This window comes from Salvelinus alpinus, chromosome 9, assembly GCF_045679555.1.
Source record: "Salvelinus alpinus chromosome 9, SLU_Salpinus.1, whole genome shotgun sequence".
Lineage (NCBI taxonomy): Eukaryota > Metazoa > Chordata > Actinopteri > Salmoniformes > Salmonidae > Salvelinus > Salvelinus alpinus.
In genome coordinates, this window is record NC_092094.1 from 81,569,227 (window position 1) to 81,586,911 (window position 17,685).

The window sequence follows — 17,685 nt, forward strand, 5'->3', positions numbered from 1 at the left end:
GCTTTCTCCGCATTCATCTGTTCAATTAGTCAGCCTCATGGGTCCTGCTCATTCAGACTCTTCATATTTAAACAATCCCTTTCATTCTATTATCTGAATGGAATATGTAGTGTATTTAATGGCAAATGCAATTGCCCTGTGCATTTTTGTCACCTCTGAACATATTCAATGACACAGTCTGGAATTACTATTTTTATTCTGCACTTTTTGTCAAAACCTAGGAAAATGCATGAAAATGACACATGAAAAGTATGTACAAATAGAATGACATGCCACCCACATATCCTGTGCTATTTCTGTATAAGATCATAAATCCTAAAATATATTTATAATATTATACTCCCCAAAAGGCACAGCTGGAAATATTAACAAGCACAGATTATCTGGAGTTGTGGGAGCCAACACAATAACTCAAGCACAGCCTGCAGACTCGCTGCTAGGATTAAGTTTAGTCTGGAGTTGTGGGAGCCAACACAATAACTCAAGCACAGCCTGCAGACTCGCTGCTAGGATTAAGTTTAGTCTGGAGTTGTGGGAGCCAACACAATAACTCAAGCACAGCCTGCAGACTCGCTGCTAGGATTAAGTTTAGTCTGGAGTTGTGGGAGCCAACACAATAACTCAAGCACAGCCTGCAGACTCGCTGCTAGGATTAAGTTTAGTCTGGAGTTGTGGGAGCCAACACAATAACTCAAGCACAGCCTGCAGACTCGCTGCTAGGATTAAGTTTAGTCTGGAGTTGTGGGAGCCAACACAATAACTCAAGCACAGCCTGCAGACTCGCTGCTAGGATTAAGTTTAGTCTGGAGTTGTGGGAGCCAACACAATAACTCAAGCACAGCCTGCAGACTCGCTGCTAGGATTAAGTTTAGTCTGAGAGCTCGTCTATTTCTGGAGGAACGCAGCTCTGAAATCGCCGCCACCGGCTGCAAGCAATCCACTGGAATAGCAGATAAGGGGACACATGGAGAGCACTGTGCAACTTTCCCCTTAGTCATATATCTACAAAGTGGAATAACCTAAACTAGCTATATCTGCTGAGATAAGAACTCTTGTTAATGAGTAGTTTGTATGCTATTTAATATGCTGCTGTGCTGACATGGTCTGAGATGTGGTGATTATTATATTACCATGCTGCGGTTGTGAGAAATTGATCTGACCTAATTCAGCATCCGGGGATCAGGTTATTATGTTTGCTTAGTTAACAGAATTTGCTGAATCACATTAACCTGATTAAGGTCTTATCGGCATTGGAGGAGACAGAGGCTGCATCATAAACACACTGGCTCATTGCTATGGAGAGCGGGCGTTAGCAGTAATTAAAGTAGGATGGTGGAGAGAATCGGAGACACTGGCTGTCCTGTAGCTAAGGCGATACATCAGATGTCCCTAAGGACACACCACTCAGTCTGAGCTTTGGAAAATAAGATTCAGATCCTCTGGATTGGAGTTCAGTGGCATGTAGGCACATTCATGGATGCCAAGGGAAGTCAGGCTTCCCCAAATATTTGACCAATACATGTCTTTAAACGATAAAATCCTTTCTCATTTGTCTCTCTCTCTGTGTTTTCCTAATTTTCTGTAAATTCGCAAGTGGCTGAATCTCAACGGAGAAATCATCCGAGCGAGGAAAACAGCGCCCTTCTGTCTCAATACGCGTAGCTCATGTATCTGATGTTGTCTGGACCAAAATAGTATGACATGTTACCGCCGTAGTATTTGATTGATTGATGCCAGCAAGCATTTGGCCTCCCTTGATAAATGTTTTTATAAGATAATTAGCCAATCAGTGTTGAACTGATCTCAACTGTGGGTTGTCCTGGTGCAGCAAAACACCCTCCAAAGGATGCCAGTTTGGATTTGGCTTCAGGCCAATCAAATCACTTCCTTAGCAAAACATCATTTTCAGAAAGAGGTGTCTGTTTCTTGGTCTGCTTGTGTTGATCTCCTGCAGTAGCTAGCTAAATTGATAAATCAGCCCTTTCCTAAGTCATGGATGGCGATGGGGATTTGGACTTGTGGTTTTGACTTAGTTCTCTGTACAGGCCAATAATTATTCTAACCATAAATGAATATGTTGTGCCACTGGCCTGAGACGATTGAAGTTCAATATGTAGCCTAGATATAGCCTAGTAGGCTCACATTAACTAGCTAGCTAACTCAGCTGGTTCTGTGGTTCATTGTTGCCCATGCGAGGAAGTTAGGCTAGCAAGCATTTTAGCTAGGTAGCCTATGACAACAACAAAAAACTAAAAGTGTATTGTATGACAGAGCCATAGACCGTTTTGCCAACATGAAAGAGATGAGGATGGCGTTCGCTTTCAACTAGTCTACAAGTAGGGTGAGTAAAAAAGAACGTTTTATGCACACACACACACACAGAAATGAGTACCATGGACAGCCACATGATATTTAGCAACATTGATTGGACTAAATTGTTTTTGGTATCTTTAATTTATTTTTTCAATGTATTAAACTAAGCATATATAGCCTTGTTGATTTGAAGATGTTTAAGCGTTGAAGTTGAAATTGTGCTGGAATAGCGGAGGCAGTGCTCCTGTGACTTGCGGTAACTCTGTGGTTCTAAATCAGTTGTTGTTGTTTAGTAAACTGTGGAAAACATTAACTTGCTTGACCATGCTGCAGGTGATATAACTGTTTGTTACATGCAATATGCTTTGTGGACTTCACCGGACAGATGTTGCTCTTCGGTTTTGTGATGAAACAAACGCATGTGTAGTTGAATTTATTCTGCCACTGTATGACTGTTGTCTTTTTGTTGTCACGGCCTTATTGTATGTCATGGTGGTGTATGAACAAATGGGTTATAGAGCAAACAACTCAAATATCACAACATAGGTTGTAATATGGCTTTTTTACTGGCTTGGCTTCCTCAGTGATTTTACCCACACACCGCAACTTGGGATCGGTTATTGAGGGTTGACAGGGGGGAAATGTATCCTTGAAATCAAGAGGGTTGAATGTAGAACGACTATCTCATGGCATTATTAAAACATTTATTGAGGTTTTTGCTAAGACTAGATTATTACATACCTGTACTACAATGATATAATATATAACCAGCTCTTACTGTCAGAAAATTACATCAGTCACTGCATGAGTAAGTTTCAGTCCTATTTGTGTTACATTGCCTCTGATCAAATCTATCTGAATGGGAATCGTACATGTAATGGTGAGCTAATGGAGCTGGCTCATCAGAGACGTGCTGTGGGTTTTGATGAAGAGACATGTTGTCACGCCCTGACCTTAGAGATCCTTTTTATGTCTCTATTTTGGTCTGGTCAGGGTGTGAGTTGGGGTGGGTATTCTATGTTCTATGTTTTGTAGTTCTATGTTTGGCCGGGTATGGTTCTCAATCAGGGACAGCTGTCTATCGTTGTCTCTGATTGAGAACCATACTTAGGCTGCCCTTTTCCCACCTGTGGTTGTGGGAAGTTGACTTTGTTTATGGCACATAGCCTTTAGCTTCACGGTTGGTTTTTGTAGTGTTTATTGTTTTGTTCGGCGTCATTTTTATTCAATAAAAAGGAAAATGTACGCTCACCACGCTGCACCTTGGTCCTCTTCTTTTAACGGCCGTGACACATGTTGACAGTAAGGAAGTGCTGCTTCTCTCACCTGCACTATCTGGGTCTGGGGTTGCTCCTGCTGTTTTTTATTTGAGGAATTAAAACCTAATTAAAATGATCAGAAGGCATGGAGGAGTTGGCTGCTTTCTATAATTCAAGATAAGTTGTGTTAATGTGTTAGGTACATATTATACTGCTGGTGGTTGGCTAAATCAGTGGGCACATTTTTGGGAGGGTCCATCCCCATCCTCTCCTCCAAATCTCCTCTTCCAGGAGCCTGGCTCCTGCGCTCCCACAGGTCAATTCTGTTGAACCTGAAACAATCAACCTAAAAGGGATTTCTGAGGGGAATAATGTTTTTGGAACAACACCATTAAATGAATCAAATGGTGATTCTGCAACTACGGCACTTCCATGTCCTCGGGTCAATTTTGGGGATTTTATAAAAAATAAAACAAATACAAATATTTGTATGTTAAGTTCACACTGGAATCACCCCATACTTTTTTAAACACCTCTCTATCAAGTATTTTAGCTACTTTTCAGATGCATTTTATACCTCAATTTCACTATTTTGTCCTTGACCCTGACCCAGACTTTTAAGCTTCTACTATGTTTTTCTATGAGAAAACATGAATAATTACACATTATATAATGTTATGTACTACAGAAAGAGGCAGTTAAATAAAATCTATATCAATATTTATTGTGAGTATGCCCTTGTATATTTTGTGTAAAAAACAATATACTGTCCTTTGGGAGTGGTGTCATTTCCACCACTGAGGACAAATTCCTCATTAATAAAGTTTTTTCAAGAGAACGTTAATTTAGTTACCATGGAAACATATTGTGACACTGAAGCACGTGGACAATTGTTCCACATGTGATGTACAGAAGTTGAAGAAATATCGAGGTAAATATTGCTTGTGTAGAGAATATTTTAATTGTCAGTCATTTCCAAACAGGCTATAATTTCTTTAATTTGTGGAAGAACCTTATATATTTTTTTATATTTTATGTATTTAGTGTAAATGATATGCTAGCTGTAATACTAATCAAAGCATGCTAAGCAGTCTGTCTTTTTTCTTCAGAAACTGTAGAAATGTAATTTCCATCACAAACTTAAGTGTGGTGGAAATGACACAAATCCATTATCTTGTTCTTTTTTTATCTTTACTTTTTTTTTTTTTTTACTTTATGCTTATTTAGTCAGGTTTTAAATTAATTTAATCTAGAAAATGCTACAAGTTGTGCACAAGTTGAAAACTAAGTAGTATTTGTCTTTATTTTTAGAAGATGCCACATAAAACAGCACAGAGGTCAGAGACATATAGAAACAAAATAAAAAATGATCCTACACGATACCAGGAACATCTGCAAAAAGACGGGGTGAGATACTGGAAGAAAAAAGTGTGATAAGGTGATAGGTGTAGGAGTCAGGCGCAGGAGAGCAGGGATATCTGAGAAGCGTGTTTTAATAAGACAGTCCACCAACACTGGAATGGCACAATTGAAAAGGACGACGCACTCGTCACAGAGAACCCGCGCAAACGCAAGGAGGAAAAAACACAGTTCCGACACTCATACACTTACGTAACCGTCATACACTTACGTAACCGTCATACACTTACGTAACCGTCATACACTTACGTAACCGTGAAAACAAATAACGGTAAATCCAACCGAGCACATCACAACGAAAGACTAATCCCGCACAAACCTAGGCAGGCAACAGGGTACATATATACACACAGAAATAAACACAAATGAAACCAGGTGTGAAAAGAACCAAAGACAAAACAAACAGAAAAGGAAAAAGGGATCGGTGATGGCTAGTAGACCGCCGACCGCCGCCCGAACAGGGAGAGGAGCCACCTTCGGTAGAAGTGGTGACAGTGAGAAGTGAAATCTATCTCTGAGTTTACAAAGCGAGAACAAAGAAACAAGAAAGGGCAATGGAAATGTAACCAACGGAATTGAAGACAGACTTTAAAGAGAACAGTTGAAATGGAGACCTACCTATCAGGCAACACCACCTTAGTCACCAGATGACTTGCAGCCTGATACCCCTTCCTCATCGTCTGCAACAGGAATGAGAAGTCGAATACCTGCTGGAAGGAAAAAAGTTGGAAGAGGTCGCTCAAAATCATACATAGATCTTAGTATGACAAATGTCAAACTTGATAATGCTTTACGGAAAGCTGAGAAATACAAAAAAAGGTACGATCGACTGATGAACAAAATGAAGAGACAAGATTCCCCAAAGACAAAACAGCAAATGAAGGGAACTCCGAAGAACTTGAGAAGGATTTTATTGTTTCAAAATGCCATCACTGCAGAGTTAAAACAAAAGTATAAAAAAATGTGCAGTGCCAAGGACAAACAAGTGGCTTCAAAAATGGTCAGAGGCAACATCCTGAGAAAGTATGGCCTGGTCAAAGCCGCAAACAGAGAATTTGGATTTTCAGCAAAAGCAATGAGGGCAAATGAAAACAGGCCATCAACTCTTCACTACTCCAGGAAAAATCAGTATAACAGAATTAGCACAGCCACAGAAGAGAATCTCTAGATTCTATGAACGTGATGACACAGCAGAGCAACAACAGGGAAAAAGGACACACTAACGAGGAACAAGAAAAAGCAAAAGCACTTCTTAAATGGCACAATTCAGAACTTTTATCAGAAGTTTTAGAGGGAATATTCAGAAATTCAAATTTCCTACTGTGAATTCTGCAAAAGACGTCCTTTTTGGGTTGTCAAGCCAGCAGTACAGGATAGGGACACATGTCTCTGCAAAACCCACGCCAACCTCCAGTTCATGGCAGACAAACTACAGCATCACAAAGTGATCAGCTGCAGCAACATTGAGAAAGTTATTGAGTCTTTGTGCTGTGAGAACCTGAAGAAGAGTGCATGTATAGAGAGTGCTCCCTTTGTCAAGCCAAAGAGCTTCAAACATCTTTGATGCTGGTGAGCAGACATGCTGGTTTGAGTGAAAAAACAAAGCTGAAGAGAGATAGAAGAAAAACAAAGAGGGAAACATGGAGAAGTTCTCTGTACATTTGGCAGTAAAAGAAAAGGTGGACCAAGATGGAAAATTCAGCTCATCTCAAAGCACCGTCCAGCACATTGAAGATCTAAGTGAAGCATTGATCGGAAAGTGGTGTGGAGTATGATCACGACGTTTACCCTGGTATCGTGCAAGACGTTCACGCAGAGAGTGGTGCTTTTGTGAAAACCATGAGTGCGTTGGCCCCAACCGTTTTTTTGTTGGCCAATGAGAGACGACATCATATGGTACAGACCACAGCATGTGCTTGGACTTGTCCCTGAGCCCCATCCAGTGACCAAAAGGCACATGGAGCTGGATGCCTTGGTTTGGGAGGAACTTAGCTCTCTTTCTAAGCCTTAGATACACTTGGAAACTCACTATACAGTACATACAAAGCAGGGCATAAAATCGTACATTAAATAAAACGTGTGTAGCTCTCAATTAACTCTTCCCTCTATATATGTGCTATAATTTCTATTTGTAGCATCTGTAACACATTGTTCTCAAGTGCTAGTTCCAGTGTTTTGGAATCTTACTTTGTCTTATATTAATGAAATGTTTAACAATGGTTGTTCAAAATGTTTGCAATAAAATATTGTTTTCATACGTTTTTTATTTATTTATTTATTTACATAGATTTAATTTCCACCACACTGTGTAATTTCCATCAAAACCCATATTTTTGATGTAAATGAGTATATTATGTATAATTTACACACATTTATTTGTTTTAGATATGGAAATCATATGGTTGTTATCATAATCTCACAAAAAGGTTGGGTGGAAACATCTTATTTTTCATGATAAATAAATGTTTTCAGCTGTCACCAAGGTAAGTTTATACATTCAGGCGTCATGTTGAATTATTCATATTAGGAAAACCTTAAAAATCACTTAAAATAATATTCAATACAAGTTCATGTACAAATGTATAAGAAATCCGTTATAAATCAATTGTATGATATTTAATTTTCAACTAAAATGGATGTTTAATGACGTGATGGAAATTACATTTGTCTGTGGCTGTCTGGGAAAAATGACGAAAATATATAAATTCCTCAATAGTACGATCGCAGCCATAATCAGATACAGTATCTAGACAAATCAAAGACAAGTACAATACTGGTAAAATGGTGTTTGAATAAGTTTTAATTTCTGAAAGTTTGCACGGCCAAAGTGCCTGAAGTTGCATAATCACCCATCATATGAAAAATAACAGTGATATACAAAACAGTTGGTTACAAAACACTTCAAAAGGACAAAGAGGGCATGAAAAAAACATTATCCTCAATACTATACTATCAAGGTTGCTATGTTCAGAAAACTCTCTCCTGACACGTGGACAGGACATGGATAGTATTAGTTTCACAGCATGGAGCAGGTTAAGTGGAAAAATAATAGATGTCCTACAAACAGAGTTCTTGTCACTGATTACAGAGATCAAAGTGATCAAAGGCAGTGAGGGCCAGGTTTCCTGGAACGGGGAGTAGAGGGGAGTCGCTACAGTATGTAAACAATACCTCCATTTATTGCCACTGTATTAAGCAGTGTTCAAGTGGTAGGGCGGTGTTTTAGTGGTAGGGCGGTGTTTTAGTGGTAGGGCGGTGTTTTTGTGGTAGGGCGGTGTTTTAGTGGTAGGACGGTGTTTTAGTGGTAGGGCGGTGTTCTAGTGGTAGGGCGGTGTTTTAGTGGTAGGGCGGTGTTTTAGTGGTAGGGCAGTGTTTTAGTGGTAGGGCGGTGTTTTAGTGGTAGGGAGGTGTTATAGTGGTGTTCTAGTGGTAGGGCGGTGCTTCCATTCCGTCTTAAAAAGCAAATGTTCTGTCTATTAATAAATCAGTGCTTCTAACCGGACTATACTCTATTCTCCTCTGAAACCTTTGGGAAGAGAAGATGCATATGTATGAGTCATTATATGATACACTATAACTTTCATAACATGCAGCATTGGCTGACCTTTAGCAACAAAGGACATAGATGGAGACTCCAAGCTCTCTATTTTCATCCATGTGAGAGAGTCTGGTAAAGTTCATTAGAGTTGCCGTGTGAAAGAATGGTAACCTGGGGGGAAAAAAGAGACTGATTTAAGCATCTCTTTTGCAGCCACTTTTACCTGGCACACATGAAAAACACTGGTCATGTTTTTCTCCTTGAGTAATTATTCAGTTGAAATAGCATATATTTTCTTCTGGCGGAGGCAGGTTATTCTGAATGGAGGTTGCAGCAGCACAATGGTCCTCAGATGGCTGTTTCCCTGGCAACGTGGGGAGGGCGTGTCGAGAGAGAGGTATAAAAATGCCGGCAGCTCCTCACTGAGGCTCACTCTGAGGTAAATACACACACTGTCAACACAAACAGGGTCCTGATTCACTCTCTCTTCCTATCTCAGAACACAGTCTGAGGCTCACCTCCAGAATTGACTGATAAGTATGATGAGACCTAAGGATCTGCGCCAGGGCTCTGGCACAAAGACCTTCCTGGATGCCATGCACGGTGGCAAAGTGCACCTAGCACGCTTTGTCCTGGACGCGCTGGACAACCGCATCATCAACTCCAAGACAGAGAACGGCCGCACCCCTCTGATGTTCGCCGTTTGCCTGCAGGATCCCGTGGCCAGGGCCAAGTTTACCCGTCTGCTGCTGGAGAAAGAGGCTGACGTGAACTGCCAGGACGAGTACGGGCGCACGTCCTTGAGCCTGGCCTGTGAGCTGGGCCACCTGGACGTGGTCAAACTTCTGGTGCAGTTCAACGCCAACCCTGATGTGTCTGACACCTGGGGGAACAGCGCACTGATCTACGCAGCCTACACCGGCCACAGCCACGTGCTGGAGTTCCTGGTCAGGTCTTTCAAAAGAATGGGCATGAGGCTGGACCGTACCAACCACGCTGGCCACTCTGCCATCCAGGTGGCCAACTTCTTTGGGCACGACCAGTGTGTCCAGGCCCTAAACTCTGGGAGGAGGGGGGTGGTGTCAGATGACCAACTAGGGGAGGTCGGGATCGGGAAAGAGGCAGGGACCGAGCGGAGGCAACCAAACAAGCTCCCCAGGCAGGTTCTGGAGAGGTTCTCTAAACCATTCCACAGCACGGATGAAGACCAGCTACCTAAGGTGTTCCAGAGACAGCTGAGGGTCGGGGACAGCAACGAGCTGTGGGCGCGCATCAAATGCCAGAGTAAGTCCCTTGAGAGAAACGGCAATTGCCTAGAGAGGGGCCAGTCAGAAGAAGAACAGGATGACATATTCCCAGCCAAACAGATACAGTCACAGAACTGTAAGCTAAGGCACATGAGGGGGGTTAAAACAATGAGCCATTGCCCAGAGCCAAGCCAGAAAGATGTCAGCAGAAACGGACGAATGAAACAGGAGGTGCCAGATAGTATTTCAGTCTGGGGCAAAGCAAAGTCATTTAACCTGGACCTGCTGAGCAGCAGAAAGCAGTCCTATCATGGGGATGTGCGTGACATGAGCCTATCAGCCAGGAAATTAAAGAGAGCCTCGCTGCAGGACGAAAGAGCCCTGATAGTCAAGACTGAATGTCAAGAGAGCAACTGTGAGATGACAAACGATGCTGACAAAACTGTCACTGCGCAAAAAGCACTTTTAAACGGCAAAAGTCAATCTCCGAGAGAGCCCGAGGATTCCACCAGGGCGCCAAAAGATGAAAATAATGACTTCGCTCAATCAAGCTGGAGAGGGAGTCAGAAGTGCGGCAGCCTCCCTCCGAACGGACGACTCAACAAACTCCTCTTCTACAGAGAAGAGATGGAGCCGGAGAAGATTCCTGTCCGTCCACCGGGGTTCACCGGGTTGGGAACCAGATTACTTCGGCGATTCACCGCCCCTGAGTTCATGAGACTGGTAATTAACTCTTCCTCCGATTCCTCACAGGGCAGAGGGAGGATGTCCCGGTCTGAGACTTTCCCCTTTTCTCACACTCACCAGAGAGTTAACAGTCAGCCAAGCGTGGACAGCATTAGCGGGGTGAAGTGTGAATTTGAGAGCAGTTCCTGCGGTGTCTCCTTCAAGTAAAATGAAAATCAACTGTTGAATTTGGAGAATTAGTGGCAGTTGATTTAATAAAGCATTTTAGATTCCTTTATTCTTAGATTGGAAATGAAAAATGATCATATAGCTAAGCTAAGCTTGTGTTTCTTGAGTTTAACGAGTACAGCCCATTGCTTTGTCTGTAGATTCACATATATTTGACACAATATTATATTACACTATTAATTAAATGTGTAGCGTATATTCTATTTATCATGTATAATTATTTATAATGAATCATGCACAGGCCATGCTATATGAATTGTAATATATTTATTTAATGTTTTCAAATGTGACAGTATTCTAATTTCTGCCTTTGATACAATGTATGTGTGAGAGAGGGGACGAGAGAAAGAGAGAGATGAACCTGTGTGAAAGGGGACGTTAAACATCAAACTGAATAGGAACAAAATAGTGGTTTGTTTATAAAGATCAAGAGTCAATATGCATTATTTATTGTTTTTTACAAAAAGATTATAATGTATAATTTTATTTTTCATGAATGTCTTACCTAGAAATACTAATACATTAAATATATTGTATGACTGGTAAGAATACAAAGACAATGTGCAATGTGTTCTCAGCTGGTGCACACATTTTCTGTAGCAACACACACATCCTATAGTTTAAAAAGTTGGTCGCAACACAGTGGAAGTGATGGTTGAGGCAAACACTAAAACAGCATCCAGGCATAAACACACACACTTTTAAGTTAAATTCATACCATATAAGTACAGTGGCTCTGCAATTAAGTCCTATAATATTACAAGTAAGTCCTGTATTTACATGATTTGTTCATCTGCTACATTTCAAGTTGATATTCTAAACTGAAAACTTATTTGCAATTTCACGTTACAAACCATTCACAACACTTTTCGGGAAAAGCAAAATAGAATAAATATTAAAAGGAACATGATTCCTTGAGCACAATAAAAACAAACAGCCATCCCCTCATCTACACATTTGTCATGGTGATACTGGCAGCAGGTCTCTCATGTCATCTCTTAGTAGCATGTTTTAAACATTCTGATCAGGCCAGGTCTGCCTTCATTTGGCCATGCAAATTGTTTACTGACAAAGTGAACTTCAGTCAGTGTCCCATATGGTTGTAGAGGTATGTAACATCAAGCTTCTCTCCAAGTCATGAGCTATACATGATAAAATAGCTTTTAATTTCAGCACTTTTCAGGAGGAATGAAGCATTATTTCAATGAGCTGTAAGGGTACCAACAAATTTGAGCACGTCTGTAAGTGGTACTCACTCAGATGTCCTTAACACTTAATGTTTTTGAGTACTGTTACCAAAACAAATATTAGGTTATAGAGTAAATCGAACTTTATTTGTCTTTGTTCTGCTGATCTAAATGAAAGAGTTTTTACAAGTTATGATTATTTAATATTTTACAGACAATCTAACATTTATTAAATAAGTTGTTCTTGCTTGATTGTATTGTTTTACATCTTTACATTGATATCGGAGTTAAAAATACTGGATTTATCTGTGTTGTGATGATATCAAATGATTATGTTTTTTCTAGTTATGAATACTTAATAGTGCCACGTGGCTCTGTTTTTAGAGTACTGCGGGTAATTCAAAATGTTTAGACTTTATGATACTTTTACACAATGTTGTATGCATGTTCGAAGAAAGAAAAGTATATTTCTAAAATAGTATTAAGCAGTTTGCTGTGCTATGAGGTGTAATTGAACACGATGAACGGATATCAAAACCGTCAAGCAAATTGATGTTCAATAATGAGACAAGCCATTCCCACCAACAACAAAGTCATTAGCACCACTCTTAATGACAGAGGCTAAGGTGGATTCAAATGACAAATCGTCAAATACGTAAAACAAAGTTAAACATTTAGACATGGCCATTGAAAACTACTTACACTTGACAAAAATGAGTAATGAAGGTAAATAAATTAAGTAGAAGGGACACTAAATGTTTATGTTCACTCAAAAAATATTCATGTTCAATCTTTATAGTTCACAATACATAATGCAATTTAGTGTCAAAAAGTTAATGAAACACAAAACAGTGAAGTATTTCGAACTTAAAAAGATAACTATATGGGTGGTGATGTTATTATTTTAAGTATTAAACACTGGCATTCTTTGAGCTGGGTGTCTCGAATGGTTCTAAGCAGTGGGATTCGACAGAAAGATGTAGTTAGCAGAACTAATTACTTTTTACAGTAAATACGTTTAATGACAGAGGCTAAGGTGGATTCAAATGACAAATCGTCAAATACGTAAAACAAAGTTAAACATTTAGACATGGCCATTGAAAACTACTTACACTTGACAAAAATGAGTAATGGAGGTAAATAAATTAAGTAGAAGGGACACTAAATGTTTATGTTCACTCAAAAAATATTCATGTTCAATCTTTATAGTTCACAATACATAATGCAATTTAGTGTCAAAAAGTTAATGAAACACAAAACAGTGAAGTATTTCGAACTTAAAAAGATAACTATATGGGTGGTGATGTTATTATTTTAAGTATTAAACACTGGCATTCTTTGAGCTGGGTGTCTCGAATGGTTCTAAGCAGTGGGATTCGACAGAAAGATGTAGTTAGCAGAATTAATTACTTTTTACAGTAAATACGTTTATTTTTCATTATTTATTATGATAAACAAAAAAAATTACAATCTTTTTTCTTGTATTTGAGGAAGGGGAAGAGTGGACCCGAAGGTCACTAGTTCGAATCCGGCCGCGGCCAGAAATACAATTTCTAAACTACAGTCTCCAAAAGTGTTATTATATTTCACATTGGTGAATTTAAGATTACCTGAGTTAATGGAAAATTATGGTACTAAGGCACTGCATCTCAGTGTTTGAGGCGTCACTACAGACAACCTGGTTCGATTCCAGGCTGTATCACAACCGGCCGTGATTGGGAGTCCCATAGGGCGACGCACAATTGGCACTGCGTCATCCGGGTTTGGCCGGTGTAGGCCGTCATTGTAAATAAGAATTTGTTCTTAACTGACTTGCCTAGTTAAATAAAGTGTTGAATTTAACATTTCAATAACATAATCATAACATATAGCAAATCAGTTCTAATGATGTTGGTTTATTGTACACTGAGTGTACAAAACATTAAGAACACCTTCCTAATGAGTTGCACCACCTTTTGCCCTCAGAAAAGCCTCAATTCGTCGGGGCATGGACTACAAGGTGTCGAAAACGTTCCACGGGGATGCTGGCTCATGTCGACTCCAATGCTTCCCACAGCTGTCAAGTTGGCTGGATGTCCATTGGGTCCTTTGCGACCATTCATAATACACACAGGAAACTGTAGAGCGTGAAAAACCCAGCAGCGTTGCAGTTCTTGACACACTCAAACCAGTGTGCCTGGCACCTACTACCATACCCCGTTCAAAAGCACTTAAATATTATGTCTTGCCCATTCACCCTCTGAGACCCATGTTTCAATTGTCTCAAGGCTTAAAATAATTATTTAACCCGTATCCTCCCTTTCATCTACACTGATTGACGTGGATTTAGCAGGTAACATCAATAAGGGATCATAGCTTTCACCTGTATTCACATGGTCAGTCTATGTCATGGAAAGAGCAGTTTCTAATGTTTTGTAAACTCAGTGTTTATCATATTAACCAAGCAGGCTTCCTAGGCACATTATGCTGTAACCGAACAGGCTTCCTAGGCACATTATGCTGTAACCGAACAGGCTTCCTAGGCACATTATGCTGTACCCGAACAGGCTTCCTAGGCACATTATGCTGTAACCGAACAGGCTTCCTAGGCACATTATGCTGTACCCGAACAGGCTTCTTAGGCACATTATGATGAAATGATAAAGGAAATAAATGAGCATTCAGACCAGACTTCCTGATTGAACTTCAGTAAACTACATTTGTGTGTCATGTTTTAAGCATCACGTGACCCTATTGTCAGTATTCGGCTACATTATTTTCTTTAACTTCATCAAGTAAGCAAAACACAATTCACTTTGTTTCCTATTATACGGGCATAGTGGGAATGAATACAAACGTATCATCATCAGCATAGTGTCTTGCTTCTTCTCTTCTTTCCTATTAGCCACGTGCGGAACTTCATTCACCCATTTACCTTATAGGCTATAAGCATCGCACAATAATGCACATTCCTCATGCTTGCTGTTCAACCTATGGGCTCAATTATCACCTTCATCTCTCTAAACCAATGGGTGTAAATCTTGGGATGTATTTATACTTCAATTTACCCGTGTTCTCTCACTTGCTGTTTTTCAGCAACAGTTGTTGAACGACGGTGTCTGCTTTTCGTGTTGTTTAAATTATGTCAGATGCCAAAAGCTCCCCTGGGGAAAGGTTTTGTGTTGTTGTTGATTTAACCTTTATTTAACTACACATAAAAAAAGGGGTGTAAAAATAACAGTTTTGACTTATTTTAACCCATGATGAGTATTTTCAACACTATGAGGAGTCAATGAGCACTAGTGTTGGAATTAAATCGGAGTGTAAAATTATGCAGACATTGCAGTGTAAATTCAACTAAATTCAGTGTAATTTTAACGAAATTTTGAGTCAAATTAACTCTGAAAATTTGACACTACCTGTAGGGTATCTTTAACACTATGTAGACCGGGACCAAATGTTATCTGAAACAGTGTTGAATTCAAATCTATAGGAGTTAACCCCGACAACGCTGGGCCAATTGTGCGCCACCCTATGGGACTCCCAATCACAGACGGGTGTGATACAGCCTGGATTTCCAGCTACCGATCTACACCCACTCCCAGGCGATTCCTCATGACTAGGATTTCCCCGAGAATAAGTTAGAGAATGAACAGCCATTATGTAAGTGGGCCCTAAAAAATATGGGTTGTTTATGAATTCTAAGGACCAATAAAAAGGGATAAAAAAATTAGGTGCTGGATTTTAGGCCGTTAGTAACAACGACAGGGTGTCCTTTCAGAACAAGAGGAAGCAGTAGTTCCAGTTCAAGGCTTTAATGAAGATCCTCACACACGTACAACACCACTCTCTCTGATACTAATTGTGGTTCTGTAAAGAAACTTAGGTTATAGCACAGTATGGGAAAAAAGATGCCTATTTGTATGTCAACAACTAAACAGGCTATGTGGACCCAAACACATGCTAGAAGCACAAAGAATAATAGACTAATGTAGAAATATCTACAAATTATAAAACATAATAAGCATGAGCGATCTACAACCGAAAATAGGCTAGCAGCACAGACAAATTCTAACAAACTGCCAGGTCGGGTATTACGCTAAGTCCCGGGATAAAATGCTGCTGGTTGGCTATTAAACTTATGATGATTGGCGTGACCTTATTCCAATAGGAAAACCCAAATAAAGTTGGGGTCTTGGAAATGAGATGAGCTGGCCGTTTTTACAGGCCCATTTTTCAAGACGCTAGGCTATGGGTTTGCCCAACCAGTCTGGTCCTTCCTCCACTCCCTTTGCCGTGCCGCGGCCACCTTCACCGCCCCTCTCGCTGTTGCGGTGACCAAACCTCTGAACCCAGGCTACAGCGTGTCCTTTACATCGCAGAGTTTGTGGTAGCATTTAGCATCTGCCGCAATGTTTTGCTCCATGTTATCCCCCAGGAGGTTGATAAATTACATTTCTATGATTTGTGGTTAGCCATCATTCCACATTGATATATAATATCATATATTTCAGACATCAGATCTGGTCGGATTTATCGTAAATTGCTCTTTAAAAAAAAAACGTATAGTCCCTCGGGGCTATTCATGGGGAACACTCAACCATATGAGATTTCTTTCCATCCGGGATTCTCATTCACAATCATGAATGTAATGTTTAGCTGGAGAAATAATCACAATGGATTATTACTCAGAACTTTATTAAAACTGATGAAGAATACATGTGCTTCCCGCACACTCAATGCCTGAAGTAAATGCAATTATCAGTGTGCCCTCTGCTGTCAAGGCAGACAATATTAACATTACAATTAATATTTGATAATGGCTGTTTGCTAAACAACATGTTGTCTTTGGTCATATTCTTTCTTCCGCAGGGAGTGCAAGAGTTATTTCCAAATACAGCTATCCTTTGCAGGGACAAGGGCACACATATGCTGCTGGTAGTGTCTCACACGTATAATTCATGATGGACCTATTTCACTGACGATATTCCTCGTTACTCATTGTCACTTCATTAAGTTCTGCACGCAATGCATAGGCATAGTCATTATAATATGTCCTTCATTGTAGTGGCTATCGTGCCTGTGTAACAGTACTCTTCTTGCGTTGTGTACAATCAGTCATCGTTACGAACTCCAGCTTTTAGCACCTGTCATGGAGATTTATTCTGATACAGCACAAAATTGCACTTCATGCAATGCACGTCTCACCACCCAACTCTGCACTCACGCACGCTGGTTTGGTGCTTGTTCACTGGGCAATGTAGCTACAGAAATAATACAACAGTTACTATATAACATATAATATTGTAGCGACCCGCACAGACAGCTGTGTGTTATGTGTTAGGCTGGTAGGTGGTTGTGTTGTACTTACCAGTACCCAGTGTTCGCGGGGTCCGACATGCCAATCAACCTGCTATCTGCCAATCACGGGAATGCCTGGAATGTTCTGATGCCGGGCATCCTGGCGGTTGGCGGAGTGGCGTTGGGCAGGGGGATGGAGCATTGGAAGTTAAGACCAGGTTTAGCCTTTGTTCTCTCTCTTATGTCTGACCTTCACAAGAGAAGGTCACGGTTGGCTTGTTGTTATCTTTCATTTATTTGGCGTGGGCTACGGCCAAACAGTAGCCTGTGTAAAGTTGGGTTAATAAACCGTCAATTCGTAAACTCAATCGTCTGTCTGGACAATTGTTCCTTTATGATCTAGTCAGGTCATTACATTGGTGTTAGAAGTAAAAAAAAAAAAAAAATGATAAAAGTTAGCCAGCTAGCTAGCTGACTTCTGTGGCTAGCTACCATAGGTGAGAACGGGGTTGAAAATGCTTCGAGGG

At 40.3% G+C, this 17,685-nt stretch overlaps 1 protein-coding gene across 1 annotated transcript; it reads left to right on the forward strand.

Annotated features, from left to right (window-relative positions):
* Positions 1-8,974: 8,974 nt before the first annotated feature.
* Positions 8,975-12,125, forward strand: LOC139530749 (uncharacterized). The gene has a single exon (XM_071327415.1). The coding sequence runs from the start codon at positions 9,069-9,071 to the stop codon at positions 10,668-10,670; it is 1,602 nt and encodes a 533-aa protein (XP_071183516.1). The 5' UTR covers positions 8,975-9,068; the 3' UTR covers positions 10,671-12,125.
* Positions 12,126-17,685: the final 5,560 nt, after the last annotated feature.